This window comes from Vulpes vulpes, chromosome 3 (genome assembly GCF_048418805.1).
Source record: "Vulpes vulpes isolate BD-2025 chromosome 3, VulVul3, whole genome shotgun sequence".
In the NCBI taxonomy this organism is placed as follows: Eukaryota; Metazoa; Chordata; class Mammalia; order Carnivora; family Canidae; genus Vulpes; species Vulpes vulpes.
In genome coordinates, this window is record NC_132782.1 from 115,359,150 (window position 1) to 115,373,475 (window position 14,326).

At 50.0% G+C, this 14,326-nt stretch overlaps 2 protein-coding genes across 9 annotated transcripts in view; one reads left to right on the forward strand and one right to left on the reverse strand.

Annotated features, from left to right (window-relative positions):
* The window catches only part of NPRL3 (NPR3 like, GATOR1 complex subunit), a 67,922-nt gene that overhangs the window by 15,057 nt on the left and 38,539 nt on the right, over positions 1 to 14,326 (forward strand). For 6 of the 8 annotated variants that reach the window (XR_012000703.1, XM_072754283.1, XM_072754291.1 and 3 more), the window contains exons 2-3: positions 4,293 to 4,451; positions 7,071 to 7,191. Coding sequence is in view for 5 of the 8 variants with exons in the window: in XM_072754283.1 (XP_072610384.1) it covers positions 7,159 to 7,191 (33 nt within the window). In the remaining 3 variants the exon portion in view is untranslated. Of the gene's footprint in view, positions 1 to 4,292; positions 4,452 to 7,070; positions 7,192 to 14,326 lie in introns of those variants that run through there. The other 2 variants (XM_072754284.1, XM_072754292.1) reach the window with 1 other exon arrangement.
* Positions 5,275 to 6,220, reverse strand: LOC112909132 (hemoglobin subunit zeta). Its single transcript, XM_025984954.2, has 3 exons — positions 6,105 to 6,220; positions 5,499 to 5,703; positions 5,275 to 5,418 (listed from the first exon to the last, which is right to left on the reverse strand). Exons 1-3 carry the CDS (start codon positions 6,197 to 6,199, stop codon positions 5,290 to 5,292), a joined length of 429 nt encoding a protein of 142 aa, XP_025840739.2. The 5' UTR covers positions 6,200 to 6,220; the 3' UTR covers positions 5,275 to 5,289.

Sequence of the window (14,326 nt, forward strand, 5' to 3'; positions counted from 1 at the left end):
ATCTCCGGAACGCTCCCGAAACCCCCAGAAGCTCCATGCATCCTTCATGGATTACCTTTGAGCCCCTAGCCGACACCAGGCCAGCTCCAGCAGCTGGGGACACACCGGGGACACACAGGCAGAAACACCCATTCTCTGGAGAGGAAGTGTGCAATGCAGAGTGAGTACAGTAGGTAAGCCCCAAAGTGAGAGAATAAAGCAGCCCCTGACACCGGGGGCATGGCCACAAAGCCCGTGTTCTCCTGTGACTACTGATGCTCCAGACAGAGGTGCAAATGCTGTGTGAACACACAGGAACCACAGGCGGGCACAGCACGCCCACATGGCTGGCAAGCAGGACTGCTGCCTTGCCCATTGCGACTCCGGCCTCCCTTGGCTCTTCCCACCCTTCTAAAGATTTTATTTATTCGTGAGAGACACGGAGAGAGGCAGAGACACAGGCAGAGGGATGAGCAGGCTCCCTGGGGGGAGCCCGATGCGGGGACTCGATCCCAGGGCCCCGGGGTCATGACCTGAGCTGAAAGCAAGCATCATTGATTGATGCCACCCAGACGTCCCTAATCTTTTTTTTTTTTTAAAGTAAGCTCTAGGTAAAAAAAATAAAAAAAATAAAATAATAAAATAAAATAAATAAAAAAAAAATAAAGTAAGCTCTATGGCCAAGCTGGGGCTTGAACTCATGAGAGTGAGTTGCATGCTCTACAGGCTGAGCCACCCAGGCACCCCAAAATTTCATTGTTTATATATTTGCATCTATTTTTACTTACCCTGAAAATAGTAGTTCCTAATGGCATAATATTTTTACTTACTTGCTTTTACCCTGCAAAATAAATAACATAGTTTGAAAATTATGATATCAAGCCCCGGGGCTAGTTGGCATGAGCTGACGCAGTTGGGTTTTTCGTAACATACAGGGAGTCGAGCACAGAAGTAAATATGTTGAGGGCAACGAGAGCCTCACTGTTGTGGGCAGGAGACACAAATATGGAAAGGGAGAGGACAAGAATGAGCCACGTGGTTCTGCACTATAACTAGAGACCTCAGTATAAGGTTAGGGCTTCTAATGTCCTCAGACATAGAACAGATGCAGCTGTGCGTGTGGAGTTGTTCGTGCCTGTGTGTGTATATGGATATAAATACGTCTCTTGGTTCTTTCCATTGAGAAAGACTGGAAGCAGTGACACCCGAGTAGCACATCAGCCCCCAGATCCTGCTTTCCAAATACCATTCTCCACTAGGAGGAAACAGAACTGTGTGGGGAAACGGCTGATTTTAGGCTGGTGCAGGGAAAGTACAAGATGGATCTGGAACTTCTCATGGCAGAAATAAGGAAAGTACTCCAAGGATGAGGAGGACACATGAGTCAGTTTGTCCAAACCTGGGACAGGTTAGGGATCAAAATAAATATGATTGGCAGTAGAGCATAACCCACTGAAGAAAATGGGAATTAGTGAGTTAATATGATATAAATTTAAAAAGATAATGGGAAGTCAGAGCTTTTCTTCACAGTAGAGCGGCTGCCAAGCATAGAGGGAACGATGGAGAATTGCCATCGCAGTAACAATTGATGTAGGAAGGATCCCCAATGGATGCCAAGAGCGGTGGATGAAATCATATAAAGAGCGGGACATTTTCATAGTCTCAAAGTATCACTTTGTTAAAAAAATTATTAATTATCAATGAAAAAGCATAAAACACTAATTAACTTTGTAGTGGAGAAACTTATAGACACCATTTCAACTACGTGATCAACATGAACATCACCAGTAAAGGAACAATTATGTGTGTATGGGATGCATTAAGTAGACACAGCGCCACTACTGCAATGTTCCTGCTGGAAATGAATAACCTAAATGTCATCATGAGGAGATATGAGACGAACCCAAACAGAGGAACACTGCTCAAACAACTGGCAAGTGTTCCTCAAAATTAAGGTCATGGGGATCCCTGGGTGGTATAGCAGTTTAGCGCCTGCCTTTGGCCCATGGCGCAATCCTGGAGACCCGGGATCAAATCCCACATTGGGCTCCCGGTGCATGGAGCCTGCTTCTCCCTCTGCCCATGTCTCTGCCTCTCTCTCTCTCTCTGTGACTATCATAAAAAAAAAAAAAATTAAACTAAGGTCATGCAAGGAAAGACTGAAGAGCAGATTGAAGGAGACTAATGCAAAGTTGTTTTTTAAATTTTTAATTTAAATTCCAGTTAGTTAGCTCCAAGAGTTGACCCTGGACCAGTAAAGAGCATTACTGGAAAGGACGACATATGTGTGAGATCTTGTGTGAACGGATTTGGATTCCTGTTAATTTCCTCCTTTGCTGGTTATTCTCTGGCTATGCAGTCACGTGTTCTTGTCGACTTGAAGAAATGCACAAAGTATTTAGGGATTTTTTTTAAAAAAGATTTTATTTATTTGAGAGTGAGCAAGAGAGAGAGGGGGGGAATGAGCCGAAGGAGAGGAAGAAGCATGTGCGGCTCGATCCCAGGACCCCAGGATCATGACGTGAGCTGATATCAAGAGTCATTCTTAACCAACTGAACTACCCAGACACCCTGATGGTTTGAAATTTTTAATTTTAAAAATTTTTTAAAAAGGATTTTATTTATTTTGAGAGAGGGAGAGAGGAGGAGGAGGAGGAGGAGGGAGAAGGGGAGAGAGAGAAGGGACAGACTCTCTAGCAGGCTCCACACTAAGTGGAACTTGATCTCATGACCCTGAGATCATGACCTGAGCCAAAACCAAGAATCAGTTGCTCGATGCACTGAGCCACCCAGATGTCCCTTGAAAATCCTTAAGCTAAGGGGCACCTGGGGGGCTCAGTTGGTTAAGCATCTGCCTCCGGCTCAGGTCATGACCTCAGGTCCCTGGGATGGATTCCCGCATCCAGTTCCCTGCTCAGCAGGAAATCTGCTTCTACTTCCTGCTCTGCCCCTACCCCCTTATGCTCTCTATCTCTCTCTCAAATAAGTAAAAAATAATTCTTTTAAAAAAGGTAATTTTTAAGTTAAAAGGTTATGAACATTTAACATCTGTTATTATGACCAATAAACTACTGAGTGATTATTAGGATTTCTTTGCTGTTTTTTTTGGTCTCAGCCAAGTGGTTATACTATTACATTCTTGCACAGGTTCATTTAAGTTGGCTTTCAATTTCATGTTTTCACTTTTTGATTCTATTTTTGGTTAAAGATTTACATGATTGAGGGCAGCCCGGGGGGCTTAGTGGTTTAGCACCGTCTTCAGCCCAAGCTGTGATCCTGGAAACCGGGGATCGAGTCCCATGTCGGGCTCCCTGCACGGAGCCTGCTTCTCCCTCTACCTGTGTCTCTCCCTCTCTCTCTCTCTGTCTCTGATGAATGAATAAATAAAATCTTAAAAAAAAGATTTACATGATTGAAAGGTCAAAACCACGGGGAGAGCTAGACTGCGGGGAGCTCCCTCCACCCCTCCTCTTCATCCCCAGCCCACATTATTATTTGTAAACATTTCCAGTTTATCCTTGCGTAGTTTCTCTTTGCAAAAATAAGCAAACACAAGGGGGGCCTGGCTAGCTGAGTTGGTAGAGAATGTGACTCTTAATCTCAGGGTCTTGAGTTCAAGCCTCACATAGGGCATAGATCTTTTTTCTTTTTAAAGATTTATTTTAAAAATAAAATTTTTTTATTTTATCCAGGATCGTGCCCTGGGCCAAAGGCAGGCGCTAAACTGCTGAGCCACCCAGGGATCCCCATAGGGCATAGATCTTACTTAAAAAAATATAAGGAAACAATACTTATGAACACGCACAAGTGCACACACAGGGCTAGGAACAAACATGTGTGCCAAAATGCACACACACAGCACACGTTCATACATGCGTGTGCACATACACATTGGTATCTCTCGTCCCTTTTTTTTTTTTTTTTTACTAAACTCTGCCTAATGGAGGGCTTGAACTCACCACCCAGAGATCTAGAGCCACATATTCTACTGGCTAAGCTAACCACGTATTCCTCTTCTCTCCTTCCTTACAGAGAAGATACCATGATATATATATATATATATATATATATATATATATATATATATATATATATACATACACACAGGCAGAGGGAGACGCAGGCTCCATGCGGGGAGCCCGACGTGGGACTCGATCCCTGGTCTCCAGGATCACACCCTGGGCTGAAGGCAGATGCTCAACTGCTGAGCCACCTGGGCTGCCCTTCTTTCTTTTTTCTTTTACTTTTTACTTGATAAATCCCAGACATCACTTCACAGCCACTATTAGAAATCGTCCTCATTCGTTTTTCAGGTGACAGTTCTCCACTGTGTGGGTTGTCATGGTTCGGATCAACCATTCAACGCCTGAAGCTGGGCTGGTGTTTCTGGTGGTGGGAAGGCGAAGCTCCTATCCAGTATAGAAAGCACCACTAGCAGAGTGTGGTCAAAGCCTTGGATGTTTGTCCACCGGGTAGGTGAGAAGTGGGTCTAGGTAAGGTTTCATTTTTAGTAGTGTTAAAATGCGTTTTTCTAATTATAAGTAAGATTGACCCTCTTTTCCGTTTTTATTTCTGTGAACTGCAATCTGACTCTATCACGTGTGTATCTGCTACTAGATCGTGAGCTCCGGGGGCAAGTGGCTGTTGTATTAGAGTCTGGACACATGCGTGGGTGTGTTAGGGACCCATAGAAGTTCTGGAGTGGAGGAAGGGAGGAGTGCAACGCGCCCAGATGCACCCCCCCACTCCTTCCTTCCCGCATGGAGGAGGGACCAGGAGGCAGTACAAACTCCAGAGGAAGGAGAGAGCGCCATGGGGGCCCCAGGGACCTCCCAAGGGGTGGGGGCTCCACCGGGGGGATCCCCCGCTGCCCTCGCAGAGACCCTGGGGTCCGAGGGAGGATTCCAGCAGCCCCCCCAAGCCCGCCCCACCTGCAGCCCCCCCCCCCCCCCCCCCCCCCGCCCCGCAGTCCGCTGCTGCCTGCAGCCCATCGACCCTCCCTGCAGCCCGTCAGCCCGTCTCCCTACCCTGCAGCCTGCCACTCGCCCCGGGAGCCCCTACCCGCCCCTGCAGCCCATCGCCCCCCCCTGCAGCCTGCCGCCCCTCCCCTGCAGCTCCCACCCTCCCTGCAGCCCTGTCGCCCCCACCCCCTGCAGCCCCCTCCACGGCGCCAGTGACCAGGGAGGCGAGGTGGACTTGCACTGGTTTATTGGTGCGTCAACGAGGGGCGGGGGGTGGGGTGGGGTGGGGTGGGGGGGTGGGGGGTCGCAGTGAGGTGCGGGAGCTGCGCAGGGGCGCAGCCGGAGGCGCTCAGCGGTACTTCTCAGTCAGGACGCAGGACACGAGCGACAGGAACTTGTCCCACGCGGCGTGGGCGTCGGCCGTGAGGTCGGCGGGGAAGTGCGAGGCCAGGGTGACCAGCAGACAGTGGGACAGCAGCTGCGCCGGAGGGAGGGCCTGGGTGAGCGCGGGCGGCGCCTGGGGACCCTGGGGACCCTGGGGACCCCCCCCCCGCCCACCTTGAAGTTGACCGGGTCCACGCGCAGAATGTAGGCGTGCAGCTCGCTCAGCCTGGACAGGGCGCCCGCCACGTCGTCGAGGCTGCGCACCGCGTCGCCCAGCGCGGCCACCACCTTGGCGCCGTGCGCCCGCAGGTGCGCTGAGCCCGCGCGCAGCTCGAAGTGCGGGAAGTAGGTCTTGGTCTGCGGGAAGCTGGCGAAGAGCCTGCGGGCCACGGTGGCGCCACTGACGCGTAGGAAGCCCCGTCCTCCCCCCACGACACGTTGTAATGGATGTTTTAGAACAGAAACAGGGACGCGAACCTCCCCGTGGACCCGCACGCCCCGGTGTGGCACAAGGGCAGGCCCGCCTGGCCAACTCTCCCCGGTCCCGGGCCCCCACCCCGGGGCGCGGCACAAGCCCACCCCAGCGGCCCATGGCTCAGCAGTTCCTTCCTTCCTTCCTTCACTCACTGCACGGAGGTGGGGGAGACCTGGGTGCCAAGCCCCTTCCCCATGCACCTTCCCTTCCTGCCCACTGACCCCGTGCCCCCCACCCATTGCCCCCGGGCCTCACTAACCCGCACTGTCACCTCCTGGCCCCAGTGCAGCCCATCAGGCACTGACCTCTCCAGGGCCTCGGTGCCAATAGCATCCGCCTGCGTGGAGATCTTGCCCCACATGGACAGGATGATGGTCCTCTCGGCCTTGGTCAGAGACATGGTGGAGCTGAGTGGGAGCTGGGCGTGCTCAGGAACGGCCTGTGGGGTGCTCAGCCCCCAGCATCCCTTTATATACGCGGAGCCAGGGTGGGGGCCAGGCTGTGGCCACTGGCCTGGAGAGGGGAGAGGGCCGTGGGGGTGGGGTGTCTTATCAGACCCAGGGAGGACGGCTGGTCAGGGCCTGGTGGGACGCTGGGCCTAGGGGCTCTCACTCCACCACGACCCCCCCCCCCCACCTGGGGCCTTAGAGAGGGTGTTGGCCACAGCCTGACCAGAGTCCTGGAGAGATAGGGCCCAGCCAGCCTAGGAGGCCATGCCCGTATGTGTAGCCCAGCTCTGACCACGCTCTTGTATTGGGAGTCACAGAATGGGGGAAGCCAGAGGATTAGCCCTCCATGCGCTGTCCTTGGGCTGGAACCTGCCATTCTGCTGGCCGTACTCCTTGGGGCCCCGCAGCCCGTGCAGCCAGGCCCTTCCCTCAGGTGTTATGATCCCTGGGGGTCCTCTGAAGAAGCAACAGCTTTGCTCAGCTTCGCTGGGGAGAGATGCACCGACTGTTCTCTGAGAAGCTGGCTGGGTGTCAGATTAATAAGAGTTCTAGGATCGTGCTATTAGGGATCGCAGTACTGCTCACCATATTATCACGGTAACTAAATGAGGCAAAATATTCCTTTACAGTTAATCACAAAACAACATTGAAATTTGCGGTGTACTGCTCTGTGAATTTTGACACATGTATAAATTCACCCACCCCACCCCCACCCCAGTTAGGGCACACGGCAGCTCTATGACCCCCAGAACTCCCACGCGCTGTCTCAGCCTCCTCCATGCCTAAACTCTGACGACCACCATAATTTTGTCTTTTTTCAAGAGTATCACATAAATGGAATCCGCAGCGTGTGATCTTTCAGGACTGGCCTCTCTCACTCGGCGTGACACCCGTGTCGTTACAAGTGCCAATGGTTCTATCTATTGCTGACTCAGGCTCCACGGTAGGAACGTGCCACAGTCTGTTTTTTATTTGCTCACTCAGACGTTGAGGCTTTTTCCACTTTGGGGCTATTACTAATAAAGCTGCTATGAAAATTCTTTTTTTTTTTAAAGGTTTTATTTATTCATTTGAGAGAGAGGGAGAGACAGAGAGCACAGGCAGGGTGAGAAGCAGAGAGAGAGGGAGACACAGACTCCGTGCTGACCTAGAAGCCCAACATGGGGCTCAGCCCCAGAACCTAGAGATCATGACCTGAGCCACTTAGGCACCCCATGCCTTTATTTTTTTTTAAGATTTTATTTTATTTTTAAAAAGATTTTATTTTTTTGAGGAAGCATGAGAGAGAGAAAGAGAGGGAAGAGAAGGGGCAAAGGGAGAAGAGGTAGCAGGAGGGGGAGAAGCAAAGTCCCTGCCGAGCAGAGAGCACAATGTAGGGCTCGATCCCAAGACCCCAAGATCATGACCTGAACCCAAAGCAGATACTTAACTGACTGAGCCACCCAGGTGCTCCTTAAAGATTTTATTTTTGAGTGATTTCTACACCCAATGGCTTAAACTCACAATCCCAGGACCAAGAGTTGCACACTCCACCAACCCAGCCAGGCAGGTGCCCCGGAACTGCCTTCTCCTACTCTGTTATAAGAAATAAATTGACCAGGGGTGCCTGGCAGTGGAACACGGACTTCCCGTGTGGCCCAGCCGTCCCCCTCCTAGCTGTAGACCCGAGACCAATGAAAACATCAGCTCACACAGAAACTGCTATGTTCACAGAGCATCATCAGAGCAGCCGAAATCAGCTGATGGGTTGATGATAGAACACGGTATAAGCCAAACAATGAAATAGTATTCAGCCATAAAAGGGAACGAAGTACGTGGGAGCGAAGGAACACTGGAAGCACACACGCGTGTGGTTCCACACATCTGAAATGTCCAGAGCAGGTTTAGCTACAGAGAAAGAAAGTAGAGTAGGTTTTGGGCTGGGGGTTGGAGTGTGTGGCTGCTGGGGCACGCAGCGTCTCTCGGCGTGATGAAAATGTTCTAAGATTGATCGTGGTGGTGGTTGCACAGCCCTCTGTACGAAAACCCACTGAACTGCACACTTTATTGACTTATTTATTTGCACGCTTTATTTTTTAAGGATTTTGTATATTTTATTCATTTGAGAGCAAGACAGAGAGAGCGCTTGCACACATGCATAAGCAGGGGGAGGGGCAGAGGGGGATGGAGACGGGGAGACAGAGGGACAAGCCGACTTCACACTGAGTGCAGAGCCTATCTTGGGACTCGACCTCACAACCCTGAGATCATGACCTGAGCTGAAATCAAGAGTCAGTTAATTTGCCCAACTGACTGAGCCCCCCAGGCCCCCGAACTGCTCTTTAAATGAGTGCAGTGCGTGCTCTGTGAGTTATAGCTCATTGCGAGTGTGAAGGATTGTGTAATAATCCCCCCACCTTGTTCTTCATTTCTAAAATGGTTTTTGTTATTCTAGTTCCTTTGCCTTTCCATATGGATTTTGGAGTCAGGCAAGGAGGTATCTGCACAAAACCCTGCTGGACTTTTTATAGAATCAGAAGCAAATGTCTCCTTTACAAGGAGTTTTTGATCACAGATATTTTGCTGAACCATTTCTTAGAGAAAATTTGGCTTAGACAAGGCCTGTAATATGGAAAGCACGTATAAGCCAGTATTGAGCACCCTCCGTGCGCTGCACACGGTGCTGGCATGTTACTCATTTCTTCTGTGCCTGAGATGTGAGATGGTGGTATCATCAGGTGTCGAGGGCAGGAGTAGCATCTCACGGATGCCTCCTCTTAGCTCCACAGACCAGGTAGGGGTCTCTCCGGGGCTGCAGGTGCTGCGTGTCCTGGAGGCGGAGTGGGCCTCCCCAGAAGCCGCCTGTCTCCCAGCAGGAGTAATGGGGGTGCCTTCCTGCCTCACCCCCAGCGGGCCTCGGGGCCTCCTCTCCCCTGGCAGAGCCTCCAGCCCGTCCTTAGCCTCAGCCGCAAAGCCCCACAGACCACTGTTGTGGGCAAACGTCCCATCCTTTTTTTCTTTTCTGTCTTTTCTCTTTCTTTTCTTTCTTTCTTTTTTTTTTTTTTTTTTGTGAAATATAATCCAGGCACCTCATGTAGAGCTTAATGAATTGATATAAAGTGGATGCTCAGCACCCCATCCTCCCCCAACGTGATCCCTACCCTGACTTACTTTCTTGCTTTTTGGTCACATTTTACCGTCCAAACATGCATTCTTAAGCTTCAGTTGTTTGAGCCTGCTTCCGACCTTCAGGTACATGAAACAATACCATGGGCCTCTTCTGCGTCTGCCTTCTTTCACCCGTGTCCGTGACATCCCAGCCATGTTGTGGGGTGTTAATTTTCATTGCTGTGCTGTATTTCCTTTTTTTAAAAAAATATTTTATTTATTCATTCATGAGAGACAGAGAGAGAGAGGCAGAGGCACAGGCAGAGGGAGAAGCAGGTTCCATGCACGGAGGACGTGGGACTTGACCCTGGGACCCTGGGGTCATGCCCCGGGCTGAAGTTGGCGCTAAACCGCGGAGCCCCCCTGGGGTCCCCTGCTGTATTTCCTCGTAAGAACAGACCGCAGTTCATCCACTGCGCTGGGGATGGATATTGGCTGTTCAGGTCTTGGCTATTAGCAACAATGCAATGAACATTCTGGTATGTGCCTCTTGGTGGCCACAGGCCTGCAGTTCTACTGGGCCTATTTCCAGGAGTGGGGTTACTGTTTCCAGGGCTGCTTCTAGCTGTATTTTCAACTACAGTGGATAGTGCCAGACCGCCTGTCAGCCCCACTGCTGTTGTGTAGGAGCATCCTTCCAGGCATTTCTTCAAGTCGGCCTCCTGCTCTCCTTAGGTTTTAGCTTTTCTGGTGGGTGTCTAGTGCTTCTGCAGTGCTCATAACTTGCATTTTTTTGATGACTAATGAGGTTGGGTCCCTTTTCCCATATTTGCTGTTCAACTGGATTTCCTCTTTTAAAATTTTATTCGATTATAGTTGACACCCAATATAGTTTCAGCTGTAACATTTCCTCTTTTTTGTAGTATCCAGCTCATGCCTGTTTTTCTGCTGTGTTGCCAGCCTTATTGTTTATAGAAATTTAAAGTACAGTCTGGGTCTAAATTCCTGGTCAGGGACGCCTGGATGGCTCAGTGATTGAGCATCTACCTTCAGCCCAGGGCATGACCCCGGGGTCCCGGGATCGAGTACCACGTCAGGCTCCTGCATGGAGCCTGCTTCTCCCTCTGCCTGTGTCTCTGCCTCTCTCCGTGTGTCTCTCATGAGTGAATAAATAAATAAATCTTAAAAAAAAATTCCTGGTCAGATTTCTGTCATATCTCCCTCAATTCTGTTGTTTAACTCTGCTCTTTTTTTTTTTTTTAAGATTTTATTTATTTATTTGAAAGAGAGAACAAGCGAGAGAGAGACAGCAGGAGTGGGGTGGGGGACAGTGAGGGTTGAGAGATGGAGGGGGAAAGAGAAACAGACTCGCTACTGAGCAGGGACCCTGACATGCAGGGCTCAATCCCAGAACCCAGGGATCATGACCTGAGACGAAGGCAGACCCTTACCCGACAGAGCCACCCAGGTGCCCCTAAGTCTACTCTTAATACTCTTTTTGGTTGAACAGAAGTTTATCATTTTATTTTATTTTTTAAAGGTTTTATGTATTTATTCATGAGACACACACAGAGAGAGGCAGAGACACAGGCAGAGGGAGAAGCAGGCTCCACGCAGGGAGCCCGATGTGGGGCTCGATCCCGGGACCCTAGGGTCATGTCGTGAGCTGAAGGCAGACGCTCAACCCCTGAGCCACCAGGCGTCCCAAAGTTTATCATTTTAATACAGTAAAATTTAGTTATTTTTTTTGGTCCTATTTAAAAATGTTGTACCTTCCTTTTTTTTTTGTTGTTTTTTTGTTTTTTGTTGTACCTTCCTATTTACAAAAGCCAAATGTCTATCAGTCGAGTGAATGAACAAATTACAGTATTTCCATTCAGTGAGACATTATCCACTTTATTCGCTTTATTTCTATGAAGCGAATAAAGTAAATATTTTCTATAGAATATTTCTATGAAGTGCTTTCTATGAAGCACTGACACCTGCTACAATGTAGATGAACCCTGAAACATTCCACCAAGTGAAAGATGTCACACACCAAAGACCACATGGTGTATGATTCCATTCATAGGAAATGTTAGACGGGCAAATCCATTCCGACAGAAAGCAGATGAGTGCGTGCCAGGGGCTGTGGGGAGGGGAAGGGACAGCGATTGCATAATGGGTACTGAGTTTCCTTTTGGGATAATGAAAATACTCTGGTTATGGTTGCACAGCACTGTGAATATACAAAATGCCACTGAATTGTTCACTTTGGAATGATTAGTTTTGCATTATGCGAAATTGAACTCAATTTCCTAAAAAGTGATGTAATTGTTGTGGTGGACACGGAGGTGAAGAGAACCTTCCATGTTACCTTATAAGAACTTTATTTATTTTTTTTTCCTTATAAGAACTTTACTGTTTGGTCTTTGAAGTTGGGCAACAGCCCGCCTGGACTGGTCTTGCACACGGTGTGAGGTGAGGTGTGCTGTGGCTTTAGTAACATCTGTCCTGTGTGCTGTCTGAATTCCGGGTACAGCACCAAACACTCCCCATGTTGGGTGTTTGGTCCTCACAGCTCTCTGTGGGAGCAGTTTTTTTTATTATCATTACATGCTTTAAGATAAGGAAATCGAGGCTCAGGAGGGTTATGAAATGTTCAAAGTTTCGGTGAAGGAGGGAACCAGCCCCGTAGGTAGAGGAGACGTAGGTTTGGAGTGGGCCACATTGCTGGCTCTTTGGGGCTCAGGCAAGTCTCTTCTGTCTCTCGGCCTGGGTTTTCCCACCTGGGACACAAGGAGCCCGAGCTGGGCAGTGCTCCAGGACACTGGGACTTGCTGAACTCCAAGCTCTGGGCTCACACAGAGCTGGTGTAGTTGGGGCTGAGCTCAGAGGGCCCCTGGTGCCTCAGCAGAAGGCTGTGATGACGTCAAGAGACCCTTTCCTGAGAGCAGCTCCTGGGTGGCCCTGGTCAGGCTAATTAACCTTGTAAACCCCGGTTCAACATCACCAACCTGTCAGGTGGGGTTTAAAATAGCTCCCGCTTCACTGCTAGGAGGGATGATCTGTTGCCACAGGACCTCAAGACACAGCAGGGTGAATTTGAGATTAAAATATTTTTAAAAAAGATTTTATTTATTCATGAGAGACACAGAAAGAGAGAGGCTGAGACACAAGCAGGGGGAGAAGCAGGCTCCATGCGGGGAGCCGATATGGGACTCGGTCCTGGGACCCTGGGGTCAAGCCCTGGGCTGAAGGCAGATGCTCAACCACCGAGCCACCCAGGTGTCCTGAATTCAAGATTATTGTAGTTTCTATGGTGAGTGGGTAATGCTTTCTGGGCAGGAGCAGTGCAGCGGAGAAGGTGCAGAGGTTGAGGGGTCTGAGATAGGGAATGTGAGCCCGCCTGGCCCTCTGACAGGCAGTGGCAGCTCTATTGGGCCCAGAACAATTGGCAGGACTGATAAGGCCTGATCCATCAAGTGGCCTCCTAGCCCTGCCCAGGGGGGGACCCAGGGTGAGCGGAAGGGTCGGGAATTTTGGTTTCCAAGAATCCAGTTATCTTCAAAAAAGTAGGCTACTAAACAGACTTATTTAAATTTAAAATGAGGATGTAGAGGCATGGGGTGTTAGCAGGGAAGTCTGAGGCTGTGAACTAAGGTTGGCCCTGGGCACATCATTGTCCAGGAGACTGTGAGGGCTTTGAGCTAGGACCACATTTAGAAGCCACCTGCTCCAACTGTGTCACAGATGGGGAGGCCCAAAGCAGGGCTAGCCTCCTCTGGGTCCCTCCAGCTGCCAGCACCAGACTGGACTGGCCAGGGAATGACAACGTACTTTGACTGCTGTAATAGCCCAGTGAGGCAGACCGGCGTGGACCCTGAGATGCTGCCAGGGAGGGTGGTGTGGGAGTCAGATCTCCGCTCCTTCCAGTCCAGCCCTGGAGAGCCTCACACCTGAGCCCTGCTAGGGCAGCCTAGGAAGGGATGCATTCGGGACCTCTGTGGCCTGGGTCCTGGTGGTCTCCCTTTACGTTTCATGGGTTCCAATCTCTTGATAAAATATTAACCATATAGCCAGAAAAATAAACAGCAGATGCTCTTGTGCAGGTTACTAGCAGAAAGCGGGCCCTGAGTCAGCAACTGGAGAATGCTGGGTTCCTCCAAGTCTGGGCCCTCCCCCAGGTCAGGGACAGCCACTGGACATCAGGCTTCCTCTCCCAAGTTCTGGAGTCACGAAACTGCCCAAAGGGGCAGCAGCATGGTCAGGGAACTCAGAGAAAGGAGGCCTGCACCAGAGTCCTGGACCCCATGTGCAGGTCCTCACAGATTCCCAGTGTCCCTGTAGAGAGGCCGCCCTGATTGCAGCTGGCTGTCCCCCAGACGACAGTTTCCTCTTCCCCATCGCCCCAGCTCCTGGGGCGTCACCACCTCCTCCTGTGCCCACATTTCCATCCTAGGGACTTTCCTGGTAACTGAAGAACTCAGAAACCTGTGGATTTTCCATAAAACCAAAACTTTATGACACTAGTAAAAAGGCCTGCAGAATCTGTGATAATAAATAAATAAATAATCTTAAGGAAAAAAAAAGGGGGGGCAGCCCGGGTGGCTCAGTGGTTTTATTTATTTACTCGTGAGATACACAGAGAGAGGCATGTGTGCAAGTGCTCTCAAATGAATAAAATATACAAAATCTTAAAAAAATAAAGCGTGCAGTTCAGTGGGTTTTCGTACAGAGGGCTGTGCAACCATCACCACGATCAATCTTAGAACATTTTCATCACGCCGAGAGACGCTGCGTGCCCCAGCAGCCACACACTCCAACCCCCAGCCCAAAACCTACTCTACTTTCTTTCTCTGTAGCTAACCCTGCTCTGGACATTTCAGATGCGTGGAACCACACGCGTGTGTGCTTCCAGGGTTCCGTCGCACCCGCGTACTTCGTTCCCTTTTATGGCTGAATACTATTTCATTGTTTGGCTTATACCGTATTGTATCGTCGACCCATCA